At 42.7% G+C, this 22,069-nt stretch overlaps 2 protein-coding genes across 2 annotated transcripts in view; both read right to left on the reverse strand.

Moving 5' to 3' along the window:
- Nucleotides 1–1,217: 1,217 nt before the first annotated feature.
- BLOC1S4 (biogenesis of lysosomal organelles complex 1 subunit 4) lies at nucleotides 1,218–5,486 on the reverse strand. The gene is made up of 5 exons (XM_015855129.2): nucleotides 5,235–5,486; nucleotides 5,067–5,138; nucleotides 4,754–4,855; nucleotides 4,211–4,345; nucleotides 1,218–2,204 (listed from the first exon to the last, which is right to left on the reverse strand). Exons 1-5 carry the CDS (start codon nucleotides 5,469–5,471, stop codon nucleotides 2,109–2,111), a joined length of 642 nt encoding a protein of 213 aa, XP_015710615.1. The 5' UTR covers nucleotides 5,472–5,486; the 3' UTR covers nucleotides 1,218–2,108.
- Nucleotides 5,487–5,804: 318 nt separating this feature from the next.
- Nucleotides 5,805–22,069, reverse strand: part of PARD6G (par-6 family cell polarity regulator gamma) — a 51,143-nt gene continuing 34,878 nt past the window's right edge. Inside the window, exon 3 of the mRNA XM_015855127.2 lies at nucleotides 5,805–8,610. Coding sequence (XP_015710613.1) covers nucleotides 7,751–8,610 — 860 coding nt within the window. The 3' untranslated portion in view covers nucleotides 5,805–7,750. The remainder of the gene's footprint in view (nucleotides 8,611–22,069) is intronic.

The following is a 22,069-nucleotide window of genomic DNA, read 5'->3' on the forward strand; positions in this document are numbered from 1 at the left end:
ATATCATTTGGTTGAATAAATCATCAAACCTGCTTCTTTTCATGTCAGTAATGCGTATCCTCCTACAACTTCCCTAGGTTTTATGGCACCTTCAAGTAGCCTAGCATTTGGATGCATAGGTCCAAAGGTAAACAATTGCAAGTAGCAGCATATCTGCCTATTTTAGGCATAGCTTATCAGGTAAGTATGTATTTAGCTAAGACAATTCATGTTTTTCTCCAAGAGCTATGGAAAACAAGGAGATCTAAGATTCAGTCCATCCTACCTCTCATGTAAATACAGCTTTTATTATATATAAACATGTCTTTTGCATTATGCAAATATAATCCTGGGTTGGTGTTTTTTTTATGCTATTCCTGCTTGGTGAGACTCAGTGGGAACAAGGAGACAGCCAAGGTAGCACTTAGCAGCTCACTTTAGCAGAGTGAACATGTGGTTCCAGTTAGTATTATGAAAGCTCCATAAACTTTCTAAACTGTGGTCAAGATCAACTTGTTTTAAGTCCATTTGTATATCTGGCTGTATCCTTACATGGTTACACAACATACACAGGCATGCCTTTTCATTAGATTTCACTCAGAAGGACTGATTAGCCTTCATTATCTAGGCGTATGCTCAAACATACAGCACTTCTTGAAAATGCAACTGTTGCTACTGCGGAATATCTGAACAGTTTAATACATAGGTCCTGTCAAAAGCAAGGAGGGCGTGGGAACAGAAGTAGGGGGGCTCCTCTTCAAAGAGTTAAATGCCTGTGATACGGGATTGCATGTTTTAGACTCCCTCTGTTTAATTTCAGGTAATAGTCTTGCATTAAAACTACTTTTGGAGCCTAATGATTTGGACTTCACAAGCTTCACAATTTTTAGGAAACAGCATCTCAGATGTTCAGACTCAGAATCTGGTCTCAGCTGCTGCTGGGAGACAAGGCTGTATGGTTTTGAAAGCTGTATCTATTAACATACAACCCTCACTCTACAATTACTTACCTTTCTCTTTGCTTGCAACACAAAACCAATAAGCATATTGTAGTTTCCCTGATGTATGACTTATTCCTCTGAATTCTGTCTATTTGCAGTGAGTTCTTACAGCAATAAAATAGCAGTAAAATTGAATTTCAAGAGGAATAACAAGTGCTAGATATTACAGGAAGCTGTAGGCAAAAAGGTTCTCAGAAGTAACCAAGCAGTTCAATACTGTGAGGTGAAACGCAATACTTCAGGTGTTATATAAGCCAATCGTTTATTGATAATTTATTCACATTCCAGGCAGCAAAGACAGTCTCAGTCACTGCACAGAAGTGTGAGAAGGAATAGCATTCAGTCAGGTGAAGCATTCAATACAGGCTCAGCCCAAAGATGGCTCTACCTCAACTTACATCCCTTTTCTTTCTGACAGCAGATTAAATATACACCATGCCCACCTGGTTATACATCACATGATAACACGTTGCAATAATCAGAAGCTCTGGTCACAATGACCTGATGGCCATCAGGAAGGGCAGGATGTTCACATCATGAGCTTGGACTACACTGCCCAAGCCAAGTCACGTCCTCGACTCCTCACCAATCTTCCTAGTCCTCCTCTGGCCACCTGCACATCCTGAGGTGGTGTAATTCTCCACACGGGCTGCAGGGATCAAGTTCCAAAGCTTACCATGATTTTATGCATAGAGCTTTTCTTTCACTCCAGTATGTTTAAATAAAAAAAGAACAAACAAAAGTAACAGCCTCGTGGCACAGCAGCCCTGATTTAAGTGTTAAAAGAGATGCAGTATAAAAGTATGTTTCCTATTATTTCTCTTTAAAAAAAAAAAAACACAAAAAGAACAACAACAAAAACAAGCCCCAAACCCTAATGCAGGAAGTTTTTAAAGTTCCTTCCTCATTATAAACTGAAAATATACACTGTGTTTTTGGAAGACTTTTCAAATAACACACCCAAAAAGAGAACCTGAAAACGCTGCCTGTAGGAAGACAGTGGCAATCTTAACGGCAATATGCCATTAATAATACTTAGAAATGCAGCTATTTTGAGGCTGTCATTTCTTTTGTTTACTTGGCTTGTCCTGTTCTGGCTGATTCACACCAACTCCAAAACCAAAACTGTCAATAAGGTGCTTCATTAGGACATGGAAAATAGTCTTCAGTCTTGAAGAGGACAGGAGGCTCATAGGCAGTCTGCTGTCGTGAGGAAGACGATTTCTGCAAACCAGATAAAAGTTGAGTTTTTGCTTACATAAAAAATTCAAGTTTCAAAAGAAAACCTACAGAACTAAAACAGAAAACAAAAGGAGTTTTCAAGCCATATTCCCTCACTCGGGTGAACTTTAAATTGCAGCTCAGATGGATCTGACTCATTCTTCATGTTACTTTGACTTTTGCCCTTTTAACACCTAAACAAACTCAGTCTTGAAAAGCGTGAAACACACCAGCCTTTGCAGGAGCCAAATGGGAAATGGTCAAGTTATGCTAACCTCCTTCCTTTTGCTCCACAAACCTTTACCTTTCCTTATCCAGCTTTCTGACTTCTCCTCAGCTGCTTCCATCGAGTTAACCTTAGCCTGTATTCTCACTTATTTAGTTAAAACAGCCCTCTTTACAGAAACAAACCTAGCATATGTTTCTTTCAGGTTCACTGCTCCTGCTGAGCTTCTTCATCAAGCATGTATTAGAATATACATACTACGAACTACTGTTAAAATAATACAGTAGTGAACCGGGAAAGAGCTGTTATGCTGCTTTTCAGGAAAAGTGTACACATTCATTTTAAATATTCTCTATACATCACGTAATTACTGTAATTCTGGGTTGTTTAGCTATAACAAACAGCTCAAGCAGACCACAGCAAGGACCACTACTAACCATTCTGTCAGCCTTCTTGTATGTAAATCTGGAGATATTCAAGACCCGCCTGGACGCCTACCTGTGCGACGTGGTGTAGGGAACCTGCTTTGGCAGGGTGGTTGGACTTGATGATTTCTAGAGGTCCCTTCCAACCCTATGATTCTGTGATTCTGTGATGTAAATAATGCTGCATTGCAACACAGAGCCAGGCTACATTTTCAACATATGGCCTATATTTAAAATGCATTTAATTTCACAGTGCCACCGATTTCCCTGAAATGAACTCTGTTTTGCCATCCTTACGTCACCTTTTGAGAGCGTCTACATCCTTAGTGACATTAGAAGTCTTACAGTACCGTACTTTACATTGCCTGGTATTCACAAGGGATGAACTTGGGGCAAAATCTGAATGTGAGATTACAGATACTCAGCTTATGAAATACAAAACATACCCTTCGTGTAAAGAAACAGACACACTTAGATGGGAAGAGAGTAAGGGGACCTGACTTTAGTTTTTTCCAGGAAAAGGTGTACCAAGAGCTACATTGAAAACCATGACATTGGTACAACATTCTTTTCAAAAGGGTTGAAATATAGCGTGAGTTTTAAGGCACAGGGAGAAATCTCTACATGCATTTTCATTCATTCATGAGTGTGATTATTAATGATCTTAAACACTGAAGAAAACAAGGGAGCTGGAAGTTAACGACTAGCAGCATAAGAGCAGCTTTCCTGAACCAAGTCTTACCAAGACAATGTTCTTCTTAGCTCTATGGTGTTTTTTTTTTTGCTGCCACACATAGCTACAATATGTAACAAATAATACTTCAGCAGTCACATCTCCCTCTGCCTCTGAACAAACCAACTTTGTTTCAACATTCTCACTGAGATAGAGACTTGAGCCAATATGGGATGAATATAGGAAAGGATAAAGGAAAGACTGGGTGCTGACAAGGTGCAGAGAGATGCACTTAAACATGGTATACGGTACATTATAACAGACAGTGACAAGAAGTTTAAGGTGTTCATAATAGGGTCTTTCTATCTGCTTTTCATACTGTCAGAGATCATGGATGCTTCAATACAGGCTCGCTCATTATACGTTCTTATTGGGCCCTTCACGTTCCCTTCTACGTATACTCAAACTTACTCCGGAGCATAACTCAAAACCTTGTCAGAACTTGTGAGGTTTTTTTGGTCATTTTTGGATTAAGACTGAGAACTCTGCAAATGAATCAATAAAACAGACGAGGCAGATGTTGAAATTCATTTCTATGTGTAACAAACTTACTATTCATTATTCCAGGCGACCACTGATAAGCAGAGAAACTAAGCCAGACTCAGGAGAGCTGAAGCATACTTACGTTACGGAAGGATGGTATGCTGATCGTGTGCAAGATTTTCTTGAAGGTGCTTGGAAAAGCTCCAAGGTCTGTTTCTGCCTTTACAACCCGTTCTTCCATTCCTGCCACGTGGTTTGCAACCATCTTCACAAAAGCCTACGGGAGGAGAAGAGAAAGAAGAACAAAGCAAGGCAAGTTTTTCACTAATACATTAAAAGAGGATTTGTATTACACAAGAGCAGTGAAAAAAAGTATCATTAGTAAAACAAAAAGTAGAAAACCAGTCATGCTCTATTTCCCTTCCATCCGCAAGTCCAATTTATCGCCACAAATCACTCATGAGATACTCAAGACTGCAAAAACAGGTCACGTCTAATGAAACAATCAGTCTGAACCTTCCTATCTACTTTTCAAGAAACTCATTTAGATTTCATAGCATCATAGAGTGGCCTGGGTTGAAAAGGACCACAAAGATCACATAGTTTCAATCCCCATTATATTATGACCGACACAGGGGGGACCTTTTGAGAACGGGAACATAGGCAGAGGATGCCAATCACGTACCTCCAGCTTGTCGATCCTCCTGTATACCTGCCTCATCTCTGTGGCTTTGGTGTAAATTTCAGGTATGCTCTCGTTGATAACTTGGGATGAATCGCTTCGAATCTATAGAGGGCGTATTGAAGAGATAATACGGAAACTGATGAGTGGAGCAAAGTGTTAAATACTGGATTTCACTTGTGAAACTACAACTGTGCTTTCATTAAGCGGATTACAACAAAGGGATTAAAAATACTCGGGAAAAAGAAACACAAACAAACCCAACCCCCAAGGTTAAAAGCAGTAAGTTGGATAATGCTCGGTGCTACCCACGTACCATGTCCAGCATCCCCACAAACTCATCCACTCTCGTCAGCAGCTCTTCCAGGCTCTTCTCTAAGCTTTCCACCTGCAAAACGCGTTTAAATGCTTTCAGGATTCACAACCTCCAAGCGCAGATGGTTGTGCACAACGCAGGGGCACTTCGCCTGCCCGCGCCGCTCACCTGCTCGCTGTAGGCGCTACGCTCCACCAGCAGGTACGTGCTATAGGCGGCGGCGGTGGCGCTGAGCGACGCATCCAGCGCGTCCCCCTCGTCATCCTCCTGCCCCCCCAGCCCCGATGCGTTGCTGTGGCTCTGAGAGACGTTCCCGCTGTCCCCAGCGGAGCGCTCACCCCCCTCTTCGGGCCCCGCAGCCGCCATACCGCCGCCCGGCCCCCTGTCAGGCGGCGCCTCCATCATGTGAGCAATGGAGGCAGCGCAGGCGCCGTGCCGCTGCGATGGGTGGATGGATGGATGGGGCCGGGCCTCACGCCCCGCCCCGCGGCCATCGGGGGCGGGCCCCGGTAGTGTCAGCTCCACACAGGCCTAACAGTACCCGTTTATAAAGGGCAAGGATGGGAAGATGTGGGAAGGAATGCTGGTTCTGCAAGAGGCAGCCCTGAACTGGTTATGTCACTGAAGAGTTGTCAGAAAGATACCCAAAAGATACGCCTTCTTTCATCAAGTGTGACACTCCTACCTCAGTACCGCACTCCTGTCCTTCAGGATAAGGGAAAGGATATAGCGAAGAAGCAAGCTTAGTGCACGTTTTATTGCAGACAGGTCACAATTCCATCAGTTAGATAAGGCAAAATGAGTAGCCTTCAGCCAGGCAAAACAGCTTATTCAAAGAAGGCGTAACAAAACCCTCCTGATAAGATGGTCTGACTGACTGAAGCATATCCAGCCATTCGGTTTTTTACTGCACCAATATAATCAGATTTTTATTATTATTATTTTTAATGAAAACCTTTGGTAAAGTACAAACATGTATTTAAGACATAGGATCAATGTGCTATTCTTACCGTGCTGGGAAAAAACAAGTATAGCTCTATAACTGCTGTGACACCTAGAAGAGGTTCAATTAAAGAGATGTTTTAAAATAAACTTTTAAAGCAAACCTAAAAGAAACATACTAAGTTCAATGTCCCAAACATACTTTACAATGAGCAGAAGACCGGTTGTTCCACAGGCATTCTAAATTAGCAATAATTAATTAGTCCACGTATCCTCTGTCCAGTCATTACAGATTCCAAAATGGAATGTAGTATTTTCTTTTGTTTCCAAACCAAGACTTCTGAATTTCCATATTCATACAATATTTAAGAAATGTCTATTCCACCATATAAAAAAAACAAAACACCTTTAATGTACTACAAAGTTAAAAACAAAAAGAGAATGACAAGCTAAAAGTAGAAAAATACATTGCAAAACATATTTTGCTCCTTACGCTGATTGAGATGTAACAAAATACTTTAGATTTGACCACTTCCATCAATTCATGGCATTTCTGAAGTGAACAATTACCGACCCAGCAGTCACTGGTTACCCCTTAACTAGCATCCAGTAGGGTTGTCTGGCCATCGCCAACATCCAGCATACTTTAAGTTTCTAGAAGTGTAGACATAAAGCTTTATAATTACCAGAAGAGTTCAAAAACAATAGAACTATTCTAAGGTTTGACAGTCAGCATCCCTCCTTTGTACAGAAATTGGCCAAACTTTTGTAAGGAAGGACCTTGAGGATTTAGGCTGCCCTAAACATACAGCAAGAGCCTATCTTGGTGGGGAAGGAGACAGTCCTAGCCACTCTTCCATTTCTTTTCGCCTTCTCGCACGTAATGTATCCCTAGAATTCACATGAACCTCGATACTGAAAAAGCAGAGATGATGAGAAAATTTGGAAAAGAGGTATTATCTAATAAATATCAAAAGTAAGACGTTTTACACATAATGAACAGCTTTAAGCTCTCGTTGTTAGGATTTTGTTCTCCCGTACAGCATAAATCCGTGTCGTGGGCAGACCTGCCTCTGTCCAGCAGGTGGTGCTGATCTCAAAGCAATAACATCATCCTCTAACCTCCCCTCCCTACGCTTTAAAAAAACACATATATTTTTTTCATTTGGGAAATGTATTTGCAGCATCTCCCTACCATTGTTACCACCAGGGCAGGAAACCACTTTTACAGGGCTTGTCTGGTTTAGACATAACACTGCATATGTGGTATAAACAAATCAGCGGAAGGTCTGTATGTAATGCTATCGAGAAGAGCTCTTTTAAAACTTGTATTAGAGGAAAAACAGATTCCACTTCAAATAGACATCTGTTATTACTATTAAAACCTAATTCATATACATGCGTGTATAAATACATCCACCCATGCATTCAAACCCAAGCATGTAGCGCTGCCAGTGGTAACTTGTAAAACTCCTTAGATTTATACAAACTACAACTAATTTGCCTTCTCACTTTAGGACTGAGATATAAACCAGCTTTTACACTCTGGCATTCTCCTGGACAATTCTGCAGTGCGTGACAAGTTTTCTGCCTAACTCCAGATGCCACGTTTCCTAGACAGCAACAACGTTCTGCACCTGTGAGGTCTATGAGAGTATCAGCTCTGTTTTGTGCATAACAAGTTCTAAGAGTCAGTTGACCCCATTGGCACTTAAGACTGAAAAGAGTTGGAGGAATTGCTACTAAAGTGTAATGACCGTCCCATCCTCCTCAATTCCTCCCCGGGGAATAACCAGGCTGTGTCGGGGATCAGTTTTTAAGGAACTGAGTAATTTGTGGATGCTGCCGTTGCTTTCTCGGCCAGAGTTGTTGTTGAGCACCAGGTCCCTTTGAAGTCTGTGGCTAAGGCTGCTGCCATTGATTCGAGAGAGGCTACTGGAAGTAAGGCTGTGCAGTTTGGGAATGTGTTGTGGCTCCAGACCGCCCTCGATGACAATGTCAGCCTCTTCGTCACTCTCCATTTCATCAGGGTGGAAGTTCTGCAGTACGTGGGATGTAGGCAAGCTGTGGTGACTAGCGGTGCTGTCTGTAGACTGGCCAGAGCTGCCAGACATCCTACTGCTCCGAATAATATTGTTCCTCTGGTTCGCTGGCTTGACCGTGATAATAAGGTTACGGCTGTTTGCAATCATCATGTCTGTAACTTGATCAAGGCTTTTTCCTGCTACTTCAATGCCGTTAACTTCCAAGACTTCATCATTTACAGCCAACAAGCCCGTGCTCTCCGCTAAGCCTCCGGGAACCATACGAGAGATGAAGATACCAGGTACTTTTTCCAGTCCGTGAGGAGTAACCCTTACGCTGGTGCCATCGCGTATGTAAAATCCTAAAGGTTTCTCACACCCGTGTCGATACAGCCTCACTCTCCTGTGCGTTTCAGGAAGAATGTCCACATCGATTATGGAAGACACAGGCCTAAAGTCGTGAGGCATGCTAATATTAATGTGAGGACGCCGGCGGAGGTTGTCATTGCGGAGCGTCACCAGAGCCTTCTTCTTCCTTGACAGCGTGTTGGTCCCAAAATTACTGTAGTCCACTTCATCTGAAAGATAAAACGCACCACTGTTACCAAACACAAAATTATTCGAACTGCAGGGAGTGTTTTCTCCTAACTCTGGTTCGATGAAGCTGTACTCCTAATAATATGGAAGAAATCGAATTCTCCTGCTTACCCTAACCTTTGTTTTTATCTAGCGTAATTATCTAGTGTAAAAAAAAATGTGCCATTGCAGTTCACATTAAAAATACTGTGCATATTTTAAACATGAAGCACATCGTAGCTGGAAAAGCATTTCACCAGGGGTTTAAACACGCTAACACTATTCAGATAAAAACCAACAGACTTTCAGTTTATTGTTGAAGACGAGCAGTAGAATACAGAAGGACAATTAGTTTACAGAAGTGTGGTGATGCTTTTGCTCTTGTAAGTTAACCCTGCATAACAACGCTTGAGAAAGCAAAATAATATCCCTAGCCAATAAAGGTTGAAAAAAGCATGCTAGGAAAACAAGCTTTTAATCATGTTTTTATTTCTTGCAAAGTCTCATTTTCAAGTCAGCTTTCAAGGCATATCACTGACTGATCTAAGTGGCATGAGGTTACACAATTCTAAAAGAACAATACAAGTGCTAGACTGCAACCCGATAACCCAGCCTGCTTTGAGCGGGGTGTTAGATTAGCCAGTCACCCAAGGTTCCTTTGGCCTAAATCATTCTCTGATCCTACAGTAGTCCTTTGGGCTGGAAACATAATTTAAAGACTGCAGAAGGACCATCCCTGCATACTCCTGTGACTTATCTGCATTGGCTGTATCAACACTGAAGACATCTCAAGGTCTATAGAAGGTCATTCTGAATGAAAGGCTTATTGGATGAGTTTGCAGTCCTCAGCATCAAGCTCACCACTCGCATCTGCTCTAAGGTTGTTCAGAGCTCTGCCAACTGCATATGCCCAGCTGTGGTCCCATAAAGAGTTCACATACCAGTAAAAGCACAACGTACTGGGAGTCCTTAGGATCAGCGAGACAGGAAAAGCTCTCAGCTTCTCAGAAGTGCACTCCTTGCCCAGACAATGACTGCATGAGGAGGACAAGTCCTCATCTCTGTGGGCATTCAGAGTACCAATTCTTTCAAATGGAAGAGCCACCCAAAGCCAGGCATTAGTCCTACTCCCCCACCAACAGGATAGCCATCTGCATTCAGCTAGAGGTGGAGCTCTGATTAAGCTGTATGGATGATTGATTTTGAAGGCTAGCAACAAGCCTCTTTCTTCTTAAGAAGTAAGGGCCCACATAAGATTTCTTTCAATTCAACACTACAACCTCCAACACTGTGCCCTACCCACTCTCACAATCCACTGACAAGTTCCTGCATAAAAGCTATGAAAACTATTTAGAACTTCAGTTCTAAATCTGAATCCCCTTCTCTCTTGAAACATAGCGCAGCACCTAGAAAACCAAGGCAAACTTTAAGCCAGACTTTCATTTTAAGATGGCAAAGTTAAAATTACATACAAGTTTGTGCTTGAGACTGTCTTTTGTACCAGTGGATATCTAAACTCAAACCAAAAGCTGCATGTCATTAAGACTCAGAAGATCAGTCTGGTCACTGCAGTTCACTGCACTGCAGGTAAAATGAAACACATGCCCCAGTCATCCCTCTCTCTGCTGACAGCACCCAGGTAGCTTTTCTCTGCCTCTCTGTATATGATTACTAAGACTGAATAAGACTGGCTTGCAAGCATTTTACCAGATCAGATGATTTCCTGTCAAGAGTTTTCTTCCCCTTAAAATAGCGAGAACAACCTAGACATAATTCTTACAACATTCAAGCTTGTCCCAATTGAGTATTAACATCACAGGTAAAGCAGAGAAGCACAATGGCCCATCTGACACGTACAGGTGGGACACGTCTGAAGTAGCTTCTTTTGGCTGAACAAAGAAGGTAATAACAAAAAAAAGTCCTTACTTTGCTTTTATGACCTCCTTGCCTGTGCTGAGCACACTAATCTGTCTCCTTAGATGGCTGCCAGCATTCCTGACCTCTGAGCAACTTCCAAACAACCACCTCCACTAATAAGAAAGAGCCCAGTTTGCCACAAAAATGCATTTTCCTCCAAACATGAACCAGGCAGAAGGGGAGATGACAAGCTACACAGGATACGCTGTGTTGGATTATTGACCATTTTTAAAATGCAAGTATTTCAGGGCTGGAAACGGTTAAAAAAATGAAGTCAGTGCCCTGTTGACTGGGTTTGTTTTTATGACAGTATCAGGCATCAGTTTTTGATTCTGATCCTCAATGGGATCGCATCTGAGAACGACCCAACTTTAATAGGTAAAACTGTTAAAACCTCTTGCAGGCTGGAGAAAGGGATTTCATTTGGAGAGTTTTTAAGGAAAAAAAAGAACACCACACAATTAACTATTTTCTAGAAGAAATACAAGTATGAAATACAAATTCCCTGACAATATGGGGATTATTGCATTGCTGGTATTCAAGACGACCTGCTAGAACAAAACAGCTTCCCACGCTACTCCAAGCTTCTACTTTGGCAGCAGGAATAAAGTCAATGATCCATATGGAAGGTTTAACATCAGTTGTTGCTGGGGCAGCAGAAAGTCAACCTCAAGTAAAATTTCCTTCCTCACCAGAACTGGGAGAAGTCAGCCAACATCACCACCTTTTAGCAGCTACAGGGTGGTCAAACAGTGGCCTGTTACCCCTTTCCAGTTATGAACCGTTCAGGTGGTGTGTGTCAGACCAGAAAGAAAACTATCTATCATTGCATAATTTACAACAACACACTTTGAAAGAAGGTCAGTTACTAGGTTTTGAATTTCTTCACCATGCAGGATTCCAAACAAGAATGTAGTCTTAGCTAACAAAACTGACTGTGCCTGGATCCTGATCCCAAGGAAGACAAGTACGCAGTATATAAACCAGACAGAGCTTGTATTTCACGTCTCTCCTGCTGCAATATCAAGTCCTCCTTTTGCAGAATGAAGTCTACATAAATCTGTATGCATACTGGCAGGACAAGTGCCATCAAGTGGCACATCCAAGCAATACTTAATGTCTTGTATTTTACAAGGTGTCATGTTTTTCTATGTCTTAAATGTGGTCAGAGTGAAATGTGATGCACAGATGACAGAAGGAGAATTAACTTTTAGGTGCCGAGTACGGCCTCCATTCTTTACAACGTGACAGACCACACTGAACATTCTCCTGTACAAAATACAGTGCAGTTTCAGACACAGATATGCTGTGAACCGGATAATCGTGCATAACCACTGAACTCTGGAAGGCTTAGATCTCAATTTTACTCGGGCCCATTATCTTCAATAGGAAGCAAATTATCTTGTTCACATTTTTCTACAGAAAGAAAAAAATCCACCACAGCTGGGAAAGGAACCACCAGCTCTCCAGTTCTGCCCTACATGTAAGGACAGCCCCCTGAAAACCTCCATTAAAGTTTTCTGTAGGCATTGAATGTTACTGCACCAATCCTTCACAGAAACTACACTTTCCAGAACATTTATGCTATCCGGCAGTGACTTACGTAAAACATTAAGTACTTGGATGGCTGCATCCTTCCTGGTAATGTTTGTGTCATTTTTATTTATTTATTTATTTTCCTCCACCTCCTTTCTTTGAAATAGTTGTCACTACCTACTTGTCCATTGGAACCTTTCTGCTAGGGAGTATGTGTGCTACAGCTCTCTTCATATAGAAATACCCTTGTGGTAAATTTTCTTTATGCCAGTGTTTTCTCGCTTCAATTGGTGGAACTACCTCCACTTGTCCAGCAGTAGTAAAACCAATAAAGGAGATTTTTGCTTTCAAGTATGGATATTTTAGGTTTTTGCCTTCAAGTATGGATATTTTACTACAAGAATTGCTTTCAAAACACATCTACAAAATTACAGATGCCCACACCTTTGAGGTATTTACTCCTTCAACAATTCTGTCGTCAACCCACGACTTACTGAATATATCATACCTTCCTGGTTGCCATCATGAATCCTATTCCGAAGTCACAGAGTACATCACAACACAGCATACTTACAGAGCTATTTATAAGGGTAAGAAAATTGCTTAGTGCATCTGGTTGTAGCCAAAAGAGTATTGTATTTCTTTAATTTACATGAAGGAAGAAATTATAGACCTTCTGAAAAAGCCACCAGGAGCACCACTCCCACTGCTTGGACAGCTGCTTTTCATAGGAGCTGCCTGCCAGATGAAATACCAAAGCTTAGCCAGATAAGATTGTATAAACAAGCTGAATTCCACAGAGAAGCAGACTGCCAGGCTCCTATAGGAACAGTTCACTTCAGACTCAGTTTTTTCAGTGTACATACACTCATGGCTTATTATTTCCTCTGGGAACTGTGGAACATTAGTTGACAGCTCTGGAAAGTACTTCAAAGACAAAATTACTTCCACTACGGAGAGCAGCACTTCAGGCAGCTTGGGAAGCAGGCCAATGAGTCATTAATAGTGAAGGGTAACCCCTCAATCCAACAGATCTCTATTACCGAACATTCAAATTTGCAGCAGTCATAAAACTATTTCAAGGGAACATGTCATAGTTAACCCTTCTACCTTTCCATATCCCTGCTATAGACGCTGTCTGTTCTTTATATGAGTTGTATTCGGTATCTATTTTCTCAGAAAGACCAAAGTCTGCCATGTTTGTGAAAGCAATCAGACAACAAATAAGCTGGCAGTCTCTCACTAGTGACCTGCACACTGACCACATGCAAAGGGATTTAAAGAGGAAACAGATATGAAATGAACTATGGCTCAGGGAGGCAGGTGTCCTGTACCAATATCACTCATCAAGGAGCATTTAATGGGGAAAAAATAAGGCTATCTAAATGCTAACGTAGCATTCCACATTACAGGAATATTAAAATCATCTATCTGCTGCCAGCAACGTCCAGAATACCGATCCAACACAAACACAGAAGGTTGAGCTCCATGAGAAGGTCAAGTAACACTCAGGTGCGCAGACACAGACAAGCTTAACTCCTTTCTTCCATCACATTGCCACATCAGTTGCTTGTGATACAACCTCATCAGCCTTTGGAAGACTAGCTAAACATTATAGCTTAGGTATGACATTCAGTGGGGCTTTGGAAGCACCAAGACCAAACAGGACAAGTTCAAACTAACATGAGAGCAGGTTATTTTCCACTATATTAAATCTCAATTCATTTGTTTCCAAAACGATTTTTTCCCCACTTTTTATAAGCTGTAAACACAGTGACATTTTTGTAAACAAATTTCACCAAGTAAGTGAGAAATAAAATCTGAGAACACCACCCTACTCTAACCCAAACCCTATTAAACATGCTGTTCTTTGAGAGGCAACCTCCTACAGTGATTCAATATTAAAAAGGTAAATTCCCACTTAGACACCTCCCTATCTAGTAAGCACTCATTATCTGATTAGGATTAAAATCAAAGGAATACAAATGCATGTCTCTACTCTCGACACGTTTATCAACTCAAAATATTCTGCTCTCTTTCAAGACAGTGAACATTATTTTGTTCCTTAGCCTCACATGTTACAGCAAGCCAAAGTATAATTGCATTAGGTCCAGGCTTCTCTTTGCAGTGGCAGACATGCATAACAGATATATTTCAAGGCTACTTGCATCAAGGATGGGGACAGTCACTCTGGAATTTAATAAGCAGCCTCCTGCACTTCTCTCTACTTGTCATCAGAGGCCACTGTTCCCTTGCTGAACCTCTTCCCTCCTCCCTTTTTTATGTTGGAATAGCTGTGCTGCTCCAAAGAAGCAGTAGCTCTTGCTTGACCTGCAAGTTTGTCCTGTGATACACAAGGCTTCAGGAGGAAGAGGATGCTACCAAATAAAAGCAAGCATCCAGGCCCAAAGCGATCCTCACCTCACACAGCTCCCCTTAGCTGGCCAAAAAGCAGCTCTCAAATTCCGTGTTTTATAGTGAAGTTGTGGCCTCTTGCTTGTTTGGGAGGCTCTTCAGTTGTTTTGCCAAGTCCGCTGTCATTGTATCTGAGGTACGTTTTCCCTAGATAACACATTTATCTCTACCAGAATGGATTTTGTTTGGGTTTTTTCTCTCCCTAGGGCAACACTGCAATGACAATCTTCATTTAAAGGAAAAAGATTATCAAGGTCCTCTTCCTATTTAATTTTCATGCACAATGACCCTTCTCCCCTTGCTTCCTTGCACAAACCACATTATGCCAAGGATACAATATTGCAGCAATTGAAAGCCGCAGGTTTTGAGTTTTGGCTTAATCATTTTTATTTAGCTCATTTTCTGACCTGCAACGAAGACTTGGGACCTCTTCCGTTCCATTAGAAGATCAGGCCGTTGTTGTTGTTGACTACCTGCACCCCATACATTGGCAAAGGAAATATATTTTATTTCCATAATAAAATGCCTACAGCCAACGCAAAGCAAAATACAACCAAGCAAACATGAAGAGGCCAAGCTAAAGTAACTTCTACCAAATGAAGCTTGGAAAGGCACCATGGTAGGGAGCATAAAGGCAGTCTGTAGGTCCAATGAGGAGCTGCAATACTGAACCTGGTCAGAGTACCACACTGAAGACACAGACCCTAATAAACACAACCTTGTCCTAATTTCAGGAATAGCTTCACCATCAGTGAAGACCACCTCTGGGCTCTGCTGAACAGGCAGCAGAGGAGAGACACTGGGCAGACGGGACCAGTGTCATCCTGCAGCTTGCCCAAGGGAAACCAGATGTAGCGTGCTCTTAGGCTCTCCCTCCCGCTGCTTTCTGCCACCTGCCATAGTGCTCTATTCATTCCAGAGTCATACTCTTTCCATGGCTCCAGGCAAAACAGACAGCATGGTCTATTATTCCTGTATGCAGGTAACAGCTAATCAAGTTTCTGCAGCACATTTAACTTGTTTTCCTGTTTGGATCTGGGGACATCACCTTTGGAGGCAGTGTATCTACAGACCTTCCTGGTGGCTGTGGCTCAGCTACTAAGTTCAGTGGGTTTCATCTCCTTCCCACTATGACTCTTGCCTACCTAAGATGAAGTAGACAAAAAAGACAAAACCCCACAATATTGCCAGAACAAGCCCCTTTTAAAAGACTGAAACAGCTCACAACCACAGCAGTGTGGTCATTCAACTGTTGCAAGCATCAGATCTGTGAAATACAAGGGTACTATCAAGAAGAATTACTGCAGTATAGAAAACAGTGTCTTTCTCATGCATTCTTTTGCTGACTAACACCTTATTCATCCCAAGCTAGTACAGACAGGCATGCTAGGAAGCACCTTCTTCTTATACTTCTGAATTCCCATAAAAAATAACTGGAAATAAAAAACAAATCACTATCCAAACTGTGGAGAGAAACTGATACTTCATGAAGATTTAAGACTTGAAGGAAAAAAATGGCCCTCTCTTCTACACTCATTGTCCTGAATGAGCCTAAAAAGTCACTACCTCATTTTATCAGAGAAGGGTAAGTTTTCAGTTTAAGTTCTTCTAGGACTCTCCCTAAAAAAGAAGCAAAAGGACACCATCATGTTTTTATAGCTTAACTGTCAGGATGCGTTAATACCACATACACTCAGTACTGGAGGGGAGGCAGAAAAAGCACGTACGTTGCTTTACAAAGCACTCTGCTGGTTCCTGCCTCCAAGTCGGCAGATCGTAAACACAATCCAGATTCTGCCTCTTATCGTGGAATTAAAAAGGTTTGAAAACAAGTGTGGCACAAGACATTTATTACAGCACTTGCCTGTCGAGTCACGACCTCTGAACACCCTGCAGGTCAGTCAACAGGCTGCGTGCTCCCTGCCTGCCCAGCTTGGGCCTCCAAGGCAATGCCCTCCCGGCCTTGCCTCTGGGGCACCTCGAAGTACTGCTGGTATGAAGCAAAGAGCTGTAAACATGTTTTGTAGTCTGGTTTTTAACATGGAGGAGAAACATAGCCCAACTGTGTAGGCAAACTAACTAAAGGCTGCAGCTCGGGCAGATTCACACCAGAGAGGGCTCTTGCAAAGCAAGGTAGAACAGAGTGTTGCTCAATTGCCCCAGCGTCAGCAGGTATTAGCAGCACTGGTGTGCTTGAGGGGTATGGCCCTCAGGCCACCACTATCCCAACTTAGAAGCTTTTCATTTAGAATATCAAGTGCTGTTTGGTAACACTGAAGCAAGTAGAATAAAAAACGACACAAGTACACAGATGTTTTCTAAGTAGTACAAATTTGGCTTCTCCCTTTAAGGAGTTTTTGAGACGCCCCATCATTATTTAGGTGTGGTAAACTAGTGGCTGCCTCACTTTTTTCCTTAAAACAGGGTTTCTCCCTATGAGCACATGACACAAACAAGGGAGTGGCAGACAGGAAGCGATTGTTCAGAAATTAAAGGATTAGATCAGGCTCCATGATATCAGAACACAACATGAAACACGGCAAACGAAGTTGACATTTACCGGTTCAGATGTAAAAAAGCATTTTGTCTAGTTACCAAACCAAGCCCTGGGCCTCCTGCGAGTACTCTGTCTCCTTAACAAACATCAGTGCTGGCAGCTGCTAGCATCGATACACCTCCCAGGGAGCACAGGTTATTCCTCGCATTCCATCAGCAATGCCATACCACACACTGCAGCACAGAGCTCCTGCTTCTAGCCAAGCAAGTTTTCTGAATGGGAGTGCAGCCATGCCAGCAGCAGCAAGTTTCTCACGATCTGCCTTTGCGTGGAAGCACCAACACCACTCTGTGCTGGCAGCGCTATCATCCCGTTGCTACAAACAGAGCAGAGATTGCCAGCGCCATTCTTGGTATAGCATCCGTTATTCCTGACGCTGGGAATTCCCTTCACAACCTCAGTTTTCCTGTTACACAGGAGATAACATTGAGTCATTGCCATGCTTGCTTGCTAAATTATATCATTAGGGTGGGGGTGCCAGTCATGTACCTAAAAGAGGATACGGCATTCACAGCCTGATCCCTCCTTCAGGTGAAGGCCACAGGCTATGCTGGCTTTTCCCATGCCAGAAACAAACTGAGCTGCGGCCAGACCAGACACGCAGCTCTTCAGCACACACAAAGTGATTTAGGGCGCTGTAAATTCCAGAAGAGTCACCCTATAGTAAAGGCTTCCTGCACGAGAAGTCAAATCACAAGGAGCACTTCTAATCGGTGGATCCTGAAGGGCTAAAAATAAAGATGTGCTGATCACAAGAGACTCTGCTCTCATTCCACTGGTTAAGCTAAAAACCTGGAGAACAACATCAGAGGTTACGCAAAGCCCAGCAGCTCTAAGGAAGGAGGAGGGATTTGTACCGTTCAAAGGCAGGAAAGAACAGATGCAGTATGTTAGATCTTATTTTCATTACAGTGCATAGCTTGCTTCCAAGAATGCTTTCAACAGAAGTATTCTCCAATGCAACAAACTGATTCGGACAGGCTTCAATACGAGCTGCGTCCTTGCCAAGAGACACCGAACTGCTCCTATTAACTTCAGCTCACCACTTCTCACCTCTAATCCCCACAACTTCCTCTGCCTTCAGCCTCCTTCTGGGATACAACCACAGAAGGACAGCTCACATCCTCACCCCCTGATCAGAACAAAAGTGACTACAACCCCTTCGCTTTCTTTAGACAAGAGCCTAGTGTTCCTTTTCAAGTGTTTCCTTGCCTCATTCTCTTATATTGCTAGACAGCATCAGGAATTGGCAAACCCTTTAATAGTAAGATCAGGCAGTTATTACTAAATCCATAATAAATTCCCACAGCAGGAGCCAAATGGTGACCAAGGCAATTTTTATTTGATGATGCATCCCATCTTCAGGAAGAAACAGTTCCAGGGACATAGAAAGTGGAGGTAAATAGTTACATGAAGACAAAGGGTTACATACAACAAAAACACTGGCTCACAGGTTAATGCTATCAATGTATGTTTTTGCTAAGAGGCTCCAGGGTAGGCAGCGGAGAAGAAATACGAACACTCAGCACTAAGTTGTGCTGTATTCCACATGCATTTATTAGCATGCTGGCTAAATGAAGCAGCTTATTTGAAAGCCCACCAGCACTGCAATGTTTTGTGGCTGCACTGTGTTGATCACCACTAGGAACCAGTATTTGCACTGGGCAAATTTTCAGCCCAACAAACGTTGGAAAAACGACAGCCAGAAATGTGTAATGCTGAACCATTGCATTTTCACAGAATCACACAGAATGACCCGGGTTGGAAGGGACCTCAAGGATCATGTAGTTCCAACCCCCCTGCCTGGCAGGGCCACCAAACACACACATTTACTAGATCAGGTTGCCCAGGGCCCCGTCCAACCTGGCCTTGAACACCTCCAAGGACGGGGCATCCACAACCTCCCTGGGCAGCCTGTTCCAGGGCCTAACCACTCTCCTAGTGAAGAACTTCCCCCTAACATCCAACCTAAATCTTCCCTCTTTTAACTTAAAACCATTTCCCCATGTCCTGTTTTGTACAAGACTCTCAGACACCTCCTGCACAAACCAAAACCATCTGAGCGGTTCCTCCCATTCAGAGCAGATAGAGCACTAGGAGACAGGCTTAACAGGTTTCAAAGTTAATGACACCTACCCCTTGGCTCAGCAGATAACACCATGTTTGCACAGGGTGCTGCACAAGCAACAGGAGGAGAGTGAGGGGGGCAGAAGTAGGAAAGAGGTAACTGGGCTTCTTTTACCTTTACCCATCCAGATCATGCTTATCATCTGCACTGCTCCAGTTTTTCATTCTAGGAGGATGTATTTTAACATCCAGATCAACACACAAACTACTCAAGGGAACTCATCTGGCTTTGTCCGTATCGTTTTACAGGAGTCAGGCTCTTGGCCACAGCAAATCGAATGATAGCTTAAGCTGAAAGGAATAATCCTGATCCTTTAGTCTCCATCTTTTAATACACAAATACAATGCTGGAAGTTTGAGAATGGGGAAACAGAATAAGGCTATAAGGCTGTGGCTATGAATCACCTGCTTGTCTGGGCAAGAAAGAAATCTAGAAAATCCTGATCTTCAGAGTAAACCAAAATGCACTCAAAGAGTGATGAGGCACTGAGGAGCAGCCAGGCATTATGGATATCAAAAAGCCAGTCCACAAAAGTAGGGGTCTGGCTTGTAGCATACATTTCTCCTAGGTAAGCACCACTGTGCTATTTGTTTTTATACCTCTCATGTCAGATCAGTCAAAGGCCGACATAAAGTAAACATGCCAGATTTCACATCAGCTGCTTGCCCAAACAACTGAGGAAGCAGTTTTAGCTGAGCTCTGCTCTTTAGTGAGCTTCAGATCACCGCCTTAATTAAAAAGTCCTGCTCTTGTGCTACGCAGCCCACAGGAAGAGAGGAGGAGATGCCGAACTATGTAATAATGTCAGTCAACAGCTCCCAGCACTCTCACCGCTGCCTCGCAGGGCGCAAGCACGGCATAGCTGGCTTGGAAGGCTGTGGGAGAACGCTGCGTAGGAGACTGGTTGCGTCGTGCAGCGTCAGCCTGAGCTTCTTCACAATGGGAGCTTTCTGTGGGAGCGCTACAAAGTCCTCCCCAAAACTGCTGAACCCTCCAATGGAAGTTCCCTCACCACGAGAGAGCCCTGAAGAAATGATTCTAGCTGCTACCTAGAGTGTTACAAAAGATGGATGTGTCACCTTTGGGATCACCTCAACACAGACAAATGCCAAACTGAGCAAGAAGGCAAAAACATCCCTATTGTCATCTCCAAGCTCAGATTTAAAGAGCTTCCATCCTGGAAGCACTACAAGAAGTGAGTCACTCTATATACTTTGGCAGCGGTTTGCAAGGCAACAGGGAATATCCAGAAGGAAATAATGTCACCAACTGGTGAGGCAGCAGCTATATTTACCAGCTGAAACAAGTTTGTGTCTTGGTACTTCTAGTTAAGTATGGCCAACAGCAAATCCCCAATTCAGAAGTCATAAAGCCTCCAATTCAGAAACCATTTACAAGTTAATATACCTGAAGACATCTTCAAAAGCCTCCCCCAACAGCTGAAGAAGAACACAAGATGTTAGGATCACACACAGTAATGAGAATATTATTGTCCACGCCTCAACCCTGCAAGGTCTCTGCAGAAGGAGACTCAGACAACAGGTAAGTGTTCAGGGACAAGGTGAGGTGGCTGCCACCTTGGACTCTGTGCATCAGGAGGGAAGTGGGGAAGAGTTGGCCTGAGAGATCCTTCACAAACAGGAGCAAGGTGTGGTGGTATGGGGCACGTGTGGGATAGGAACCTCACGCAAGAGGAACACCCCAACTCCTTCTCAGTACTGGTCAAAACCCAAACCAAACTAAGTTTTGAGGGAGACACTGATAAATGGAATGGTGAATAATAAAAGAGAACTGCTTATGTGACAGGCGAGATGTTTAATGCTGTGCCAGATGACAACTCCTCACTAGCTAAAGCTAAGAACAGAGAGCAAAGGACTTTCAACATATCCCTTTAATGCATAACCTCTAGCAATTGGCTTATTTGCTGCCCGTTTGATGAGAAGTGCTAAGAGAATACAGCACACTTAAAGAAGCCTTCCTTAGTCCACTTCAAAGGAAAACCCTAATATGCCTTACTCACATTTTGAGCTAGAAGTTTACTTTCCAGAATGGCTAATAGAGTGCATTAACTCCACCCTTGAAGCAGACACTAATGGAAGCAGCGCAGAATCAGACTTAGGAAACAGCAGAGATAGGACAAATGTCAGACAAAAGGCTGGCTAAGAAGCACTGGGAATAATACCGAGAACACCAGCCACTTGAGAACGAGTGTATTAATTGAGCAAGGTCCTTAAGCTGCTTTCCCTCTCCCCCTGCTTCTAACAGATCTATTATTCCCAGTCAATCTATACTTTCCAGAGTTATGCAAACTACCTTCATTACCAAAAATACTTCAAAAAGGATGAAAGCTGGACGTTTGTATAAGCAAGGATCACATGCAACAACTGCACGTCTTTCAAGCAAGTGCCTTGCAAAAAACGAGGACGCAAACCCTTTCTACTACATTCATTCAGAAAGCAGGAGGAACAGCTTGTCTCTTTCTCCCCATCTTAAGTAGTCTGCCTGCAGACAGCTTTAAAACTACGTAAGTATCCTTTCAAACCTTTTGGATTCTATTATTCAAAGTTTCTGGGATGCTTTCCTTAGGGCCTCAAATGGAAGAAGATAACCATCAGCACATAATCTTCCCTTTCTCCCCTGGATTTTATAGATGTCTCAGGTATCCATTAAAATAAAGTAGAACATTTTCACTAAGACGCTCCTATCCTCATGTTTTATCCTTCTCCTTCACAGCACACAGTCTGTGTCCTATCAAATGATGATGGTTAAATGGCAGAAATAACAACAGCTTATATTTGTAACACTGCAAAACCCCAAAATACAAAATGAAAGCCTTGCAAGAACCTCATTTAATGTTAATAAAACACCAGGTATCTGCATTGTCAGTCACTGAAAAAGTCATTTTTTC

The sequence above is a fragment of the Coturnix japonica genome, chromosome 2 (assembly GCF_001577835.2).
Source record: "Coturnix japonica isolate 7356 chromosome 2, Coturnix japonica 2.1, whole genome shotgun sequence".
Lineage (NCBI taxonomy): Eukaryota > Metazoa > Chordata > Aves > Galliformes > Phasianidae > Coturnix > Coturnix japonica.

Coding starts and splice junctions, on each gene's coding strand:
- BLOC1S4 (XM_015855129.2), bottom strand. CDS start 5,471: ATGATGGAGGCGCCGCCTGACAGGGGGCCGGGCGGCGGTATGGCGGCT. Junction 4,346..4,753: donor GGAGGATCGACAAGCTGGAG/GTACGTGATTGG, acceptor CTCCTCCCGTAG/GCTTTTGTGAAGATGGTTGC. Junction 2,205..4,210: donor GCATACCATCCTTCCGTAAC/GTAAGTATGCTT, acceptor TCTGGTTTGCAG/AAATCGTCTTCCTCACGACA.